The sequence below is a fragment of the Rhinolophus hipposideros genome (genome assembly GCF_964194185.1).
Source record: "Rhinolophus hipposideros genome assembly, chromosome: 13".
NCBI lineage: Eukaryota > Metazoa > Chordata > Mammalia > Chiroptera > Rhinolophidae > Rhinolophus > Rhinolophus hipposideros.
In genome coordinates this window covers 45,639,231-45,654,700 of record NC_138059.1, presented here as the reverse complement: position 1 = coordinate 45,654,700, position 15,470 = coordinate 45,639,231, and the positions used below count along the sequence as shown (strand labels likewise).

At 34.1% G+C, this 15,470-nt stretch overlaps 1 protein-coding gene across 3 annotated transcripts in view; it reads left to right on the top strand.

Moving 5' to 3' along the window:
• PRKDC (protein kinase, DNA-activated, catalytic subunit) overlaps nucleotides 1-15,470 on the top strand; it is a 296,326-nt gene that overhangs the window by 62,339 nt on the left and 218,517 nt on the right. For all 3 annotated transcript variants that reach the window (XM_081070672.1, XM_081070673.1, XM_081070671.1), the window contains exons 24-27: nucleotides 79-242; nucleotides 916-1,068; nucleotides 9,882-9,989; nucleotides 12,324-12,550. In XM_081070672.1, coding sequence (XP_080926798.1) covers nucleotides 79-242; nucleotides 916-1,068; nucleotides 9,882-9,989; nucleotides 12,324-12,550 — 652 coding nt within the window. The remainder of the gene's footprint in view (nucleotides 1-78; nucleotides 243-915; nucleotides 1,069-9,881; nucleotides 9,990-12,323; nucleotides 12,551-15,470) is intronic.

Below are 15,470 nucleotides of genomic sequence, written 5' to 3'. Positions count from 1 at the left end.
GGTTTCACTAAGTGAATTGTAAAGCAATTAGATTTTGAATGGGGAAAAAAAAAACATTCTTCTTAATCTTTTTAACAGCTGCATCCTTGGATGAAATGATGAAGAAATGTGTAGCATGGGACACAGAAAAAAGACTCAGTTTTGCAGTACCATTTATAGATATGAAGCCTGTCATTTACCTGGATATATTCTTACCTCGGGTCACAGAATTATCTCTTTCAGCTAGTGACAGACAAACTAAAGTACTTTATTTTTCATTTCACTCATTATTTAGAGTCTATTTTTTAAGACATAATATTTGTTAGGAAATAGATAATATATTTCAGCCATTTGAATATCAGTAATTTTTTTTCTGTAATATAGTAATTAGAAAACTAATTAGCAGAAGTAGATGTCATTGATAAATAAAAGTTAAACATAAATCATCTTAACAGATAATAACCAAGCAAAACATTAATATACCAAAAGCTCTTCATACAAGAAAATGCTGTAAAAGGGCATTTAAAAATGATTTTCAATCTGTGCTTGATTAGCTCCTCAATCTGGGAGATTAGAAACAGATAATCTCAAGTTTTTATATTAATTTGTAAATTTTCAGTGTTTCAAATATTCACTAAAGTAGAGATAGTTGAAAATGTACTAACAAATCAAGCAAAGTTCTATAATATGGCAGCATTCAAATATATTTCTTATGAATCTGTTAGTCCAATGTCTAAAGCTTTTAAGTTTCAGTTCTTAACTTGGTTAAAGATCAAAATGAAGAGAAGCATTAATTTTATACAAGAAGTGCTACTTCCAGTTAATTTACATTTGAGTACGATCGCTTTTAAAGGACTAAATTGAATATGATTTCAAAATATTCTTCTCTTGTAAACATGAAAACTTAAACTTTGTTGAACTTTTGGCCTATTTCAGGTCGCAGCTTGTGAACTTTTACATAGCGTGGTTATGTTTATGTTGGGAAAAGCCACTCAAATGCCTGAAAGTGGTCAGGGTTCCCCACCCATGTACCAACTCTATAAGCGAATTTTTCCTGTGCTACTTCGACTTGCATGTGATGTAGATCAGGTAAGTGAATGATTTTGAATCTGAAACAATTGCAAAAATTTTTTTTTTGAAGTTTTGTCTAGTTCAGTGATCATCAAAGCCTGCTTCATATTGGAATCACCTGGGGAGGCTTTAAAAAAATACTGCTGCCTCGCTGCTGTCCCCAGACTTTGATTTAATTCCGCAGGGATATGATCTGGGGATGGTGACTTTTAAAAGCTGTCCTAGTGATTTTTAATTTGCCATAAAATTTGGAAATCACTGTCCTAGTTAAGGGTTACTGAGAGTCTAAGATACTCATCAAAAGCTGAGTTAGCTAACGCCCTCACATGTAGGGACTCAGTCTTTCATGGGGTGAAGAAGAGATGTAACCATGGCCAGTAGTCATGGAAGAGATTGGAAATGTTGGCAAGTGGCCTATTACTGATGACTTTATGGACAAATTCTTATGGGTGTCATGATGCAGAAAAAAACAGAATTCTCAGTTGATTTTATGAAGCTAGCATAACCCTTATATCAGGTTGCATGCACAAAAACGAAAATGAAATGAAAAACATAAGTATAGATGAAAAATTCTTCAATATATACGAATGAATACAATTCAGCAGTCTATTGAGATACATCATTATTAGATAGGATTTTTTTATAAAACTGGAAATTTACCACAGAAATGGATTTCAGAAGCAGTGAGCCTAAAGGGCATTTGTTAGCTCCTGGTAAACTAGCATTAGTTTAATATTATCTGAATATGATAAAGAATGACTATCTGAATGTCAGAGCCAAGTCATTCCCAGTCATGAAGTACTAATGCTGCCCTGTGCTTTGGACAGGACAGAAGCTTTTGATGAGAAGCAGTTAGACCTGTTGATAGTGGCTCCATTACCTACCAGGAACAGTGCCTGTGACTTAGAGTAGTTGGTTGCTCAGTATAGCTTCACCTGTATTTAGTTATTTATTTATAGTGGTTAGTATCTGATCTTCTCACCAAGCTGTCATTTTTATGAGGGCAGGGACACTAGAAAGGAAGGTGAAAGGATTATTATTTTGACTATAGTTTTTTTTTTAAATCTGGAAAGCCAAAGAGTATCAACTGATAAACCATAAGCATTCATAAAGGGAGAAGCTGGTGAATTCTCATGTATCTGTATTCTCATATATGTCATGTATTAATATTGACCACTTGGAAAATGTGTCTACAACATCCCATTCATGATAGCATCAAATATGTATATATAATGCCTAGGAATAAAATTCAGTATGCCAGGCAAACGTATTTTATGAATATAAAATGAATATGTTGTATAACTGAGTTAGAAGAATCAATATTGAACAAATGCTAGCTCTTCCCAAATCAGTCAGCCTTTGGTAGCATCCCAGCAAAAAGTCCAGAATTAATTACATTTTAAACATAAAAAGTAATCTGAAAGAATAATTGCTTGAGCTTAGCCAAGAAAAATTTTGAAAGGGTAGAGTGCTAAAGGGAGTCTTGCCATAACATGTTAAAAAGAAACCATGTTAATTATAACAAGGTTGAACTAGTGCACAGATATAGCAGTGGGGAGTGTCTAGTAGTTAGGAAGTGGACTCATGTGTATGTAAAAATTGTATATTTATTAGAAAGGGCATTAAGTTAGTAAGAAATGGATCATTTAATAAATCATATCAGGTAATGGACTAACATGAGAAATTAAATTCAAATTAAAAAGATTTAGAAGGAAAAACAAACTATAAATACATTACAGAAAAATGTGATGAATTTTAGCATTCGTGTCTCTGGATTAGAGTGGTCTTTTTCATTGATAAAGTACATAAATTAATATAGAAACATGAAGCTTAAAGTGAATATCCATATCATCACATCTTTCCCACTCTTATTCCTTATGAAAAGCCACTTTATCCTCTGCAAATAATATACCCCCAGATCTTTGCAAAACACATTTTTACAAACATGCATATTTATTGTTTTATTTGTGTAAAGTTGGATCATAGCATTCAAAAATGCTTTCTTTTGTATACAACGTTCAAGTTCTGCTACTTGGATGGATTTTGTTACTGTTACATTAAAGTCATCCATAAAATTGTTTTTCTGTAAAGTTTGCATAGGAAGGGACATTTTCCTACAAGATATTGAAGACAGACATACAGAATATGCTAATATAGTAATAGTTTTAACTTAACAAATATATAAAACTACTGAATGATACAAAACAGAATTTTAAAATTCATAATGTGGGAAAATTATTTCTGCAACATTCTGAAGATATAAAATCTAAAAATGGGCAAATGGATAAAGAACAAAAATAGGCAGCTCGTAAAGAAGTGTATATGGCCAATTAACTTAATATTCATCCTTTTTGGTAAAAAAAATTAAAATTAAAATATTCTTTGCAGCTTTTGCCAAATATTTAGAAAACTGATAGTATTGTTATTCTCAAGCATGTGGAGAATGGGCCCTATATGTCCTGGCTTGTGGGAGTGTGGATTCGCATAGGCTCTCTGTATGCAGAGCAAAACGCTTGGTGACCTGCACCATTATCTCACAGTTTCATTATTAGTGATGTACTCAGAGTAATGTATATTACACTTTTCACTGTTATTTTTTTTTTTTTAATATAAGTAGTTTATTTGGAAGGCGAGATCAGGAAACAATGGTAGGGAGTAGAGAAGTGAGTGAGGGAAGGTGTGGGAACCAATGAAGTTGTGTGATCAAGTTATCACTCGGGGCATCTGCAGCTCAAACCTGTTGAGAAAGTCTGGGAAGCAGCACATGTCTCAGAATTTCAGAGAGGTAAATGAGCTGGGCATATTTCTAGTTCCTATTAGTCGATGTTTAAGGGATGGTCCTGGAGTGCATCTATTTCTGAACACTTATGGACTGACTACCCAGCAGGAGCCCAGAGAAAGTCCTCAAGCAGACTTGGAGGGGCTGGCAGTTGAAACGTGGTATAGCACTATGAGGAGCAAGAGTTAAATTAATATGAATAGGACAATTACACATTTATGAATAGGACAATATGAATAGGACAATTACTACAGTAAGAAAAAAGAGGTTAAAATATCTAATGGTTTTTGTAGTATCTAGAAGGGTAAAATTCTTTATTAACATGTCTTTGAAAAATTAAGTATGCATATTATAATTTTGAGGATAACCTACTAAAAATAATTATTTGGGATAAATAGCATGCTGTACTCACAGTTTTCTTTATTTTTCTTATTCTTTTTTTTTTTTTTTACTAATAGTAAAAATATTCTTAATAGGTCAAAGTTATAATTTGGCATCTTTTTTCCCCCTGGAACAAATTTTCCAAATGCCATTAGATTATGGAAGCTCTTTACATTGATTTTCTAGAAATATTTAGAAATATCAAAATCTCACTTAAAATTAACCTGAAACACTTTGAAAAATTACGATATTAGAATAATATTTTTAGACAGAGAAATTAAGGAAATATTCAATTGAGTACGCTTTTTGGGAAGAAAATTAGAAAACGTACTCCAACTGATTAAATATTTTTACCTTTTTTACTTATTTATTTTTTAAATATATTGGGGTGACAATTGTTAGTGAAATTACGTAGATTTCAGGTGTACAATTCTGAATTACATCATCTATAGATCCCATTGTGTGTTCACCACCCAGAGTCAGTTCTCCTTCCATCATCACGTTTGATCCCCCTTACCCTCATCACCAACCCTCCACCCCCCTTACCCTCTGGTAACCACTAAACTATTGTCTGTGTCTATGAGTTTTTGTTTCTCATTTGTTTGTCTTGTTCTTTTGTTGATTTTGGTTTATATACCGCATGTCAGTAAAATCATAGGGTTCTCTGCTTTTTCTGTCTGACTTATTTCGCTTAGCATTATACTCTCAAGATCCATCCATGTTGTCACAAATGTTCCTATATCATCTTTCCTTAACGCCGAATAGTATTCCATTGTGTATATATACCACAAATTGTTTATCCATTCATCTATCGAAGGACATTTTGGTTGTTTCCATGTCTTGGCCACCGTAAACAAAGCTGCAATGAACATTGGAGCACACGTGTCTTTATGTATAAATGATTACAAATTCTTTGGGTAGGTACCCAGGAGAGGGATTGCTGGGTCATATGGTAATTCTATTCGTAATTTTTTGAGGAATCTCCACACTGCCTTCCATAATGGCTGCACCAGTCTGCATTCCCACCAACAGTGTATCAGGGTTCCTTTTTCTCCACAGCCTCTCCAACACATGCTACTATTTGTCTTGTTGATGATAGCCATTCTGACTGGGGTGAGGTGATATCTCGTTGTGCTTTTTATTTGCATTACTCTGATGATTAGTGATGTTGAGCATTTTTTCATATGTCTATGTGCCATTTGTATGTCCTCTTTGGAGAAATGTCTCTTCAGGTCCTCTGCCCATTTTTCAATTGGTTTGTTTGTTTTATTGTTGTTGAGTTTCATGAGTTCCTTGTATATTTTGAATGTTAGCCCCTTATTGAAGGCACTGTTTGCAAAAATCTCCCATTCAGTTGGTTGCCTCTTTATTTTGTCGATGGTTTCGTTTGCTGTGCAGAAGCTTTTAAGATTCATATAGTCCCATTCATTTATTTTAGCTTTTACTTCCATTGCCTTTGGAGTCAAATTTATAAAATGTTCTTTGAATCCAAGGTCCATAAGTTTAGTACCTATGTTTTCTTCTATGCAGTTTATTGTGTCAGGTCTTATGCTTAAGTCTTTGATCCATTTTGAATTAATTTTGGTACATGCTGACAGATAACAGTCCAGTTTCATTCTTTTGCACGTGGCTATCCAATTCTCCCAGCACCATTTATTGACGAGGCTGTCTTTTCTCCATTGTATGTTTTTAGCTTCTTTGTCAAAAATTATCTGTCCATATTTATGTGGTTTTATTTCTGGGTTCTCAATTCTATTCCATTGGTCCATGTGTCTGTTTTTCTGCCAATACCATGCTGTTTTAATTATTGTAGCCCTGTAGTACAAGCTAAAGTCAAGGAGTTTGATACCTCCAGTATTGTTCTTTTTTCTTAAGATTGCTTTGGCTGTTTGGGGTATTTTGTGGTTCCAAACATATCTGATGATTTTTTGTTCTATTTCTTTAAAAAATGCCATTGGGATTTTGATGGGGATTGCATTAAATCTGTATATTGCTTTGGGTAATAAGGCCATTTTAACTATGTCGATTCTTCCAATCCATGAGCACAGAATGTCTTTCCATTTTTGTGTGTCTTCAGTTTCTTTCAAAAATGTCTTATAGTTTTCAGGATATAGGTCCTTCCCATCCTTGGTTAAGTTTATTCCTAGTTATTTTTTCCTTTTTGCTGCAATTGCAAAACGAATTGTTTTTTGTATTTCTTTTTCTGAGATTTCATTGTTAGTATATAGGAATGCAATGGACTTTTGTACGTTGATTTTATAGCCAGCAACTTGACTGTATTCGTTGATTGTTTCTAATAGCTTTTTGGTGGAGTCTTTAGGGTTTTCTACATATAGCATCATGTCATCTGCAAAGAGTGATATTTTAACTTCTATATTCCCAATTTGGATGCCTTTTATTTCTTTCTCTTGCCTGGTTGCTCTGGCAAGGACTTCCAACACTATGTTGAAAAGCAGAGCTGATAGGGGACAGCCCTGTCGTGTTCCTGAGCTTAGAGCAAAGGACTTCAGTTTTTCACCATTAATTATGAGATTAGCTGAGGGTTTGTCATATGTGGCCTTTATTATGTTAAGGTGTTTTCCTTCTATACCTGTTTTATTAAGTGTTTTAATCATAAATGGATGTTGTATCTTGTCAAATGCTTTTTCTGCATCAATTGATATAATCATATGATTTTTGTCCTTTATTTTGTTTATGTGATATACCTATCAAATGATGTATTTGCGAATGTTGAACCATCTTTCGGCCCTGGGGATGAATCCCACTTGGTCGTGGTGAATAATCTTCTCAACGCATTGTTGTATTCGATTTGCTAGAATTTTGTTTAGGATTTTTGCATATGTATTCATTAGAGATATTGGTCTGTAGTGTTTTTTGTGTGTGTTGTCCTTACCAGGTTTTGGAATCAGGGTAATGTTGGCCTCATAAAATGAGTTAGGGATTACTGTCTCTTCTTCAATTTTTTGGAATGGTTTGAGCAGAATTGGTATTAGATCCTTTTTGTAGGTTTCGTAGAATTCACTAGTGAAGCCATCTGGTCCCGGACTTTTGATTTTAGGCATCTTTAGTTTTCTGGTAAGGCTGTATCTCCATTGTTTCTTTGCCTTTTTGTTGTTGTGTATTATTTCTGTGTGGTGGTATTTGCTTTTAGGAAGGTGTTGGATGACTGATTCAATTTCGTTACTGGTAATCGGTCTGTTTAGATTTTCCAGTTCTTCATGGTTCAGCCTTGGAAGGCTACATGTTTCTAAGAACTTGTCCATTTCTTCTAGGTTATTGAATTTGGTGGCATATATAGTCCTTCATAGTATTTTTGGATTATGCTTTGTATGTCTGTCGTGTCTGGGATAACTTCCCCTTTTTCATTTCTGATTTTGTTAATTAGTGTCTTCTCTCTTGATCTTAGTGAGTCTAGCCAAGGTTTTCAATTTTGTTAATCTTTTCAGAGAACCAGCTCTTTGTCACATTAATTTTTTCTATTGTCTTTTTGTTCTCTATTTCATTCAGCTCTGCTCTGATTTTTGTATTTCTTTGCTGACCTTGGGTTTCGCTTGTTCTTCTTTTTCTAGTTCTTTAAGGTGTAACATGAGGTTATTTATTTGGGATTTTTCTTGTTTCTTGAGATAGGCGTGCAGGATATAAATTTCCCTCTAAAAACTGCTTTTGCTGTGTTCCAAAAATTTTGATAGGATGTATTTTCCTTCTCCTTTTTTTCTATGTATCTTTTGATCTCTCCTCTAATTTCTTCTTTGACCCGGTCATTCTTTAGAAGTATGTTGTTTAATCTCTATGTATTTGTGTTTTTTCTTGCTTTCTTTTTGCAGTTGATATCCAATTTCAAAGCCTTGTGATCAGAGAATATGCTTGGTATGATTTCAGTCTTCTTAAATTAGCTGAGGCTGATTTATGTGATTTCTTTAAATTAGTTATAAATTAGAAATACCTGCAATTCTAACAACAGGATTTGAGTAAGTGGATCATGGTGTATGCGTATACTTATGTGTCCCTGAAAATAAGACCTAGCCGGACAATCAGCTCTAAAGCATATTTCGGAGCTAAAATTAATATAAGACCCGATACATTTGTATTGTGTTGTCTTGTACTGTACTGTACTGTACCCGGTCTTATATTAATTTTTCCTCCAAAAGATGCATTAGGCTGATTTTCTAGCTGGGTCTTATTTTTGGGGACACACGGTATGACATACCAGGCAGCTCATAAAAGTATTGATACAGCTTATGTATTTATGTGGAAAATATTTAAAATTAAGATGAAAATGTTTACAAAATAGTGTGTCTATTTTTACACATGTATATATACTTAAATGTGTGTAAATAAAATCTTTTGAAAGTTAATACTTTTGAAATATAGGATTATAGATGGACGGTTTTCTACATTTTACACTATTTTTGTAAGGTGTGTTTGTATATATACACACATAACTTACGTACTAAGAATAAAACATTATAATTGTTTTGAATAAAAAAAATGATGCTTTAAGACCGGTTTAAATTTTCAGACTGAAAGGTAAGACTCTTATTTTGTTTAATCCTGAGAATCACTTCAAAGGTTAGAAAGATACTTTTTTTTTTATCGAAAAATATCTAGGTGCAAGAGGACTCTGTGTTGTTTGGTTGGAGTACTGAGACATTTTACATGATTTTTGATGTGGTGGAATTCATATCAAGGTGCTTTATTGTTGAGTATCATTTGGGAAATAAAACTCTCCTGTATTTCTCAGTCCTCCAGTAGGAGCCCTATCCTTGTGAGACACAGAAATGTATAAGATGCAAAGATAGGGTACGTTTCCCATCACTTTCATTTCAAACATTTTACTCTTCATATATAATGGTTACATCTGTAAACATTTGCCTGGGTAATTGCTCTGATCCAAAAAGGATAATAAAACTTGCCTTATTTCTTCAAGATAATCACATGGTTACACCAGACTAGGGCAGTAGGGTAAGCTCCCGAGGTTCCAGAACGGTGAGTTCTGTTTCCCTGCGTATTTCCTTTCAGAAGGAAGGAGCTCTGGCCTGGAAGACACCCTGGTTTGTAAACGTCAGAGATCCACAGTACTATCTGGCCCCTGAAGAGACTTTATTTACATTCTGGAAGGTTAGATTGAGAACTCAGAATCCTTTCCATCCTATCTCCAAGTTGTAAAGTTTGTTCTTTTGGCAGGGGTGGGAGAATCAGCTGCCTCTTTGTCCTGAATGTCTTCTTTTTATTACACAGGCTTTGAAATTCATATGCGTAGGACTTTGGTCTGGCTTTCATTTTGTCACTGCAAGGGTGTAAATCAGTGTATAGGGAACCACGAAGTTATTATTTACTTTTTAGTTGAGTAATAGTAATGTCTCTATCCAGAATACCACATGCACGTTCAGGAACAAATTAATAAAGAGGAATACTAGAAAACGAAAATTACCCCAATTGCCCTCCTAATCAAGGAATAATGAGTTTTAGTATGCGTATTTTCCTTTTCTGGACTTTTAGAAAGGAGAAAATAGAAAGAACATGTTCATCATAGAATTTAATTAGGAAAGGAAACTAATATAACCATGGTAGTATTGTCCTTAATTTTGCCCCTGCCATTTAAAGGGAACTCTTTTCCAGTATAAACTTGCTTTAATATGAGGAAAAACTCTAGATGTATTTTTTTCCTCAGGTGACAAGGCAACTATACGCGCCACTAGTTATGCAACTGATTCACTGGTTCACTAACAATAAGAAATTTGAAAGTCAGGATACTGTTGCTTTACTAGAAACGATATTGGTGAGTAATGGTTGAATCTTTTCCTGCTATTCCCATTGACTAGTTACATTTGATTTATATTTAGTTCTTTAAGAAAAGTTACCTGTCAAAATAATCAAAATGTAGTATTTATTTAGCTAGATCGTACTGTGTTTTTTCTTTTGTTTTATGAGAATTGGTGAAATGGTAATTTAACGGTCAGAATTCCGTATTTATTTACTTAAGTGATACTTTTAAGTATCTGTACGCAAATATTCATATTTTTGTTTCTTTTCTGTTTTTTGGGAGAATTTTTATAAATTTGACAGACTTCGTTCGTCTGTATTAAGGGTGTGTGTGTGTGTGTGTGTGTGTGTGTGTGTGTGTGTGTGTGTTGAGGGTGGAAGAAGTGAATAAGAATGTTCTTGGACTTTTATCAAAGTTGTAGTATCCTTCTTTTTAAAATATCTATAGTATAATAAGAGAAAAAGAAATATTTTGAGCTTATCCCGGTTTCTCCTGCAATTAGATTGAACTAAAGGACCCTAGAAACAGTAGCTCACCATTTATGTAGAAGTATCCTAGACTGTAGAGGTAGAATTGTTAGGATTTGGTCACAGGTTCACTAAGAGCAGAAAAAAGTGAGGTCAGCTAAAGCCTTAGTGTCTTTTGACATTTTTTTTATTATAATTTTCTGAATCTGTGCAGATAACTTTAAATTTGATCCCTTTAAATATCGTTTGATTTTACCTATTATTTCATCCTATAATTTTGTTTTGCTGTATATTGACTTCGGAATCAAAAGCCCCAGTTAAACACCTATTAGGTTTGTCCAAAGTCCTTGTATGGATTTGCAAATTGATTCCAATTCGAATCTGTGTGTTACTTTCTGTTAAGTTTGAGATGAGCCAGAGGAAATAGGGAATTTGACAGGGACGTCTATCTATATAGAGGAAATAAAGGCACGAAGTGCTTGGTGTGTTTGTGAGGAATAGGTCTGTTTTGAGTTTTGCTTTCATTGGAGCACTGTGCATGGCTGGGAAAGGTGTATTGGGACAGAATAGGAGAACATTGTATATAGGGTAACCATACATTCCTATTTGACCAGGAGAGTCCAGATTATGCCTGGTGTGTATGTAATTATTAACAGTACTCCTTTCACTCTTAGATTGACCCTAATTGCATATCATGTTGTGGGGCAGTGAGGAGTTACTAAACATTTTTTATTAGAATGGTGACACAATTATGTCTGTGGTTTAATTCTCTGCAGTGTCTACCCATGAATCCTACCTATAATACACACATTTAAGTTGTGGTTTATTTGAATGCAGATTGACTCATTCAATCTGAATAAATCAAGAAAACAAACATTACATAATGTTTGTATTCTGAAGTTTCTGTCTTCACTATTTCTTTTCCCTTTTTAAACCTTGAAAGTAGCATTAAGAAAGAAAGAAATCAGGTAAGATAATGGTATCATAAAATGAGATAGTTGAGACTTGATATATAAACATATGGGCATATAAACAAGAAACGGTGAAGAAGAAAATTTGAAATTGGTAGTACAGCACTCTGAAGTGAAAGAGCATCTATCAATCTCCTAATAAGAATTGCTATTTCCCTAATGTCAACATATACGTTATATACCTCTGCTCTGAGAAGCAGTAAGTAGCACCTGTTTGCATTTCCATGATTTTTAACTTTTTTGAATTCTAATTAACACTGTAATGAAAGATATTGCATTACATAAGTAACAAATAACTAAGGATGTTAGGCAGAGAGAACCCCTAGTTCAGTATTCAGTGCACTTTTCATGTTATTTTTTCATTATAGCTCTGAGAGGAAATGATGCCTAGAGGGAAACAAACACGTTCAGATGTCCTGAGCTGTTTGTTTTTTTCTCAGGTATTTAGAGACTGTACCTTTGTGCAGACTGCTCTTGTAGAAAGTTATATTTTCTAAACCACATCTCTATATTATTTGTCTTTATGTAGCAGTACAATTTCTTTGGAACTTGCAAGGGTCTTATTCTCTTTAACATCAGTTAAGTGAAGCATCTCAGATACTGTTATGAGGTCAAATAAACCACAAAAATTCTTATCATGTAGCCATTTTGTTTCTTCAGGGAAAGGGGAGACTACTTTGTTACATAATTATTCTCTTTTTTTAATAGCTTTTTCAGTTTCTTGATTTCTTTAAAAGATAGTGTTTTTGATATGTCAAAAAGAATTTATTAGTCTAGATTCTAGGTGATCCGATTAGTATTACTAATGTTTATTTTTTTGAATAGTGTTCTAAGTAAATTTTTATAACATATTTTAGTTATGCTCCAAGACAGGCCAGGATATTCAGTTGTCATTTAATGCTTTGTTTTAGGATGGAATTGTGGACCCCGATGACAGTACTTTGAGAGATTTTTGTGGTCGGTGCATTCGAGAATTCCTCAAGTGGTCCATTAAGCAGACAACACCGCAACAGCAGGAAAGAAGTTCCGTAAACACCAAATCGCTTTTCAAGCGACTATACAGCTTTGCACTTCATCCCAATGCTTTCAAGAGGCTAGGAGCATCACTTGCCTTCAATAGTATCTACAGGGAATTCAGGTAAGTAAAGCACATAACACGAGAGTGTAAAACAAGTTCTTTAAATTAGTGGTGATTTGGAAAAGTGGGTTGGCGTTTGTATGTCCATATGTTTATATATCAAGCATTTAGTAAGTGTGTGCTGGGTGCTGTGCTATTTTGGGGGGGTTAAAAAATGAATTAAAATTCTGTTTGCAGTCAAGAACCTCAGAAACTGCTGAGAAATACATAAAAGCATCACAGAAGAGAAATATGTAACCAAGTGTGAGTAGGTTAGGGAAGGCTTCCAATAGTATTTATACTTGAGATGAGACTTCAGTGATTAATAGAAATCAGCCAAAGCTTTTCAGATCAGAGGGATGGGGTAAAGATAAATAGGAATGTACATAAGGAGATAAGGACGTTTTATATTTGTATAGACCTTGGAGTTTGATGCTTAGAAGGGAACGTAGTGAGGCCAGCCAGGAGTCTTTGTCAACTTAAGAAACATGGGTCACCTCTACTGATGAAAAGTCCCTGGAGTAGTAGGAGCAGGGTGTGGCATGGTTAGATTTCCTCCTAAAATTCAATAGCTGATGGCTATATAAAGTGTGGATTTGAGTGGAATAAGACTTATGTCCAGGACAACAATGAAAAGGCTGTCTCAAAATTTCAAGAAAAGAGGGGCGGCCATTTAGTTCAATTGGTTAGAGCGCCATGCTCTTAACAACAAGTTTGCTGGTTCTGTCCCCACATGAGCTACTGTGAGCTGCATCCTCCACAACTAGATTGAAACAACTACTTGACTTGTAGATGATGGGTCCTGAAAAAACACAAATAAATAAAAGTTAAAAAAAAAAAAAAGTTCAAGAAAAGATAATTAGTCTTTGACCTAAGATGATAGTGGTGTTTATTCAGTCGTTTTTTCATACACTTAGCATTACTTATTAAAAATGTCATATGCCATATAATACCATGCTCAGTTGGGAAAGACTGAAAGTGTTTTGTCTAAGGTCAAGCGCAAAACAAGGATGACCACTCACATCACTGTTATTCAGCATAGTATTGGAAATCCTAGCCAGAACAATCAGGCAAGAGAAAGAAGTATAAGGTATCCAAATTGGAAATGAAGAAGTTAAATTATCTTTTTTTCAGATGACATGATTCTTTATATAGAAAACCCTAAAGATTCAGCAAAAAACTATTAGAAACAATAAATAAGTACCGTCAAGTTGCAGAAGAAAAAATCAGTGTACAAAAATCTGATGCATTCCTGTATACTGAAAAGGAAATGAAAAAAACATTTCCATTTGCAATGGCAACAAAAAGAATAAAATATCTAGGGAGAATCTTAGCAAGGATGCGAAGAACCTATGCACTTAAAACTGTAAGATACTATTAAAATAAATTAAAGAAGATACAAAGCAATGGAAAGATATATTCCGTGTTCATGGATTGGAAATATCAACAGTTAAAATGGCCAGATTACCCACAGCAATATACAAATTTAATGCAATCCACATTAAACCCCAATGGCATTTTTCAAAGATGTAGAACAAAAAATCATCAAATTTGTATCGAACCACAAAAGATCGTGAATATCCAAAGCAATCTGAGAAAAAAGAAGAAAGGCGAAAGTATCTCACTCCTTTACTTCAAATTATATTACAAAGCTACAGTAATCACAACATAATACTGGCAGAAAAACAGACACACAGACCAATGAAACAGAAGTGAGAACCCGCAAAGAAACCCACATATATGCGGGCAAGGAATTTTCAACAAAAGAGCCAAAAACATACAGTGGAGAAAAGAAAGCCTCTTCAATAAATGGTGCTGTGAAAATTGGAAAACCACATGCAAAAGAACAAAACTAGACCACTATCCTACACCATATACAAAAATTTACTCAAAATGAATCAAAGACCTAAATGCAATACCTGAGCAATAAAATCCATAGAAGAAAACATAAGTACTAAACTTACAGACCTTGGTCTCACAGAGAGTTTTATAAATTTGACCTCAAAGGAGAGGGAATTAAAAACAAAAATAAATGACTGGGAGTATATCAAACTAAAAAGATTTGCACAGAAACAAATTATCAACAAAGCAAAAAGGCAGCCAATTGAATGGGAGAAGGTATTTGCAAACAATATGGCGCTAATATCCAAAATACATAAAGAACTCATACAATCTAATAAAAATAAAACAACTTTATTACAAATTGACTAGAGGACCTAAACACTTTCCCCAAGAAGACCTACAAATGGCCAACAGGTAATGTGAAAAGATGTCAATTTCACTAGATATAAGGGAAATGCAAATCAAAACCACAATGAAATACTACCTCACACCTGTTAGGCTATTTTCAATAAGACAATAAATAACAAGTGTTGGAGAACATGTTGAGAAAAAGGAACCCTTAATGCACTGCTGGTAGGAGTGTAAATTGGTACAGCTACTATGGAAACAGTCTGGATGTTCCTCAAAAAAGGAAGTATAGAGCTACCATATTGATCCAGCAAACTCTCTTTTGGGTATCTACCTAAAAACTTTGAAAACTTTTATTTATAAAGATATATGTACCCCAGCATTATTCATGGTAGCCAAGTCATGGAAACCGCTGAAGTGTCTTTCAGTGGATGATTGGATAAAGAAGAAGAGGTGGTACATGCATAGAAGTACAATGGAATACTACTCAGCCATGAAAAAAGGTGAAATACTGTCATTTTCCACAACCTGCATAGATCTTGAGACTGTCATGCTGAATGAAATAAGTCAGACGAAAAAGGACAAGATTTCGTAATCTTTGGGAATAAACATCAGATTAGAATAAAGCTTTTGTGGTTGTTTGGAGGAGTACAAATGGTTAAAAATTAATGATTAAGTTTCGTCTTTTTATAAAGCCCCAATTCTAAAAAAAAAAAAAAAGAGAAAGAAAAAGGACAAGAACCATATTGTT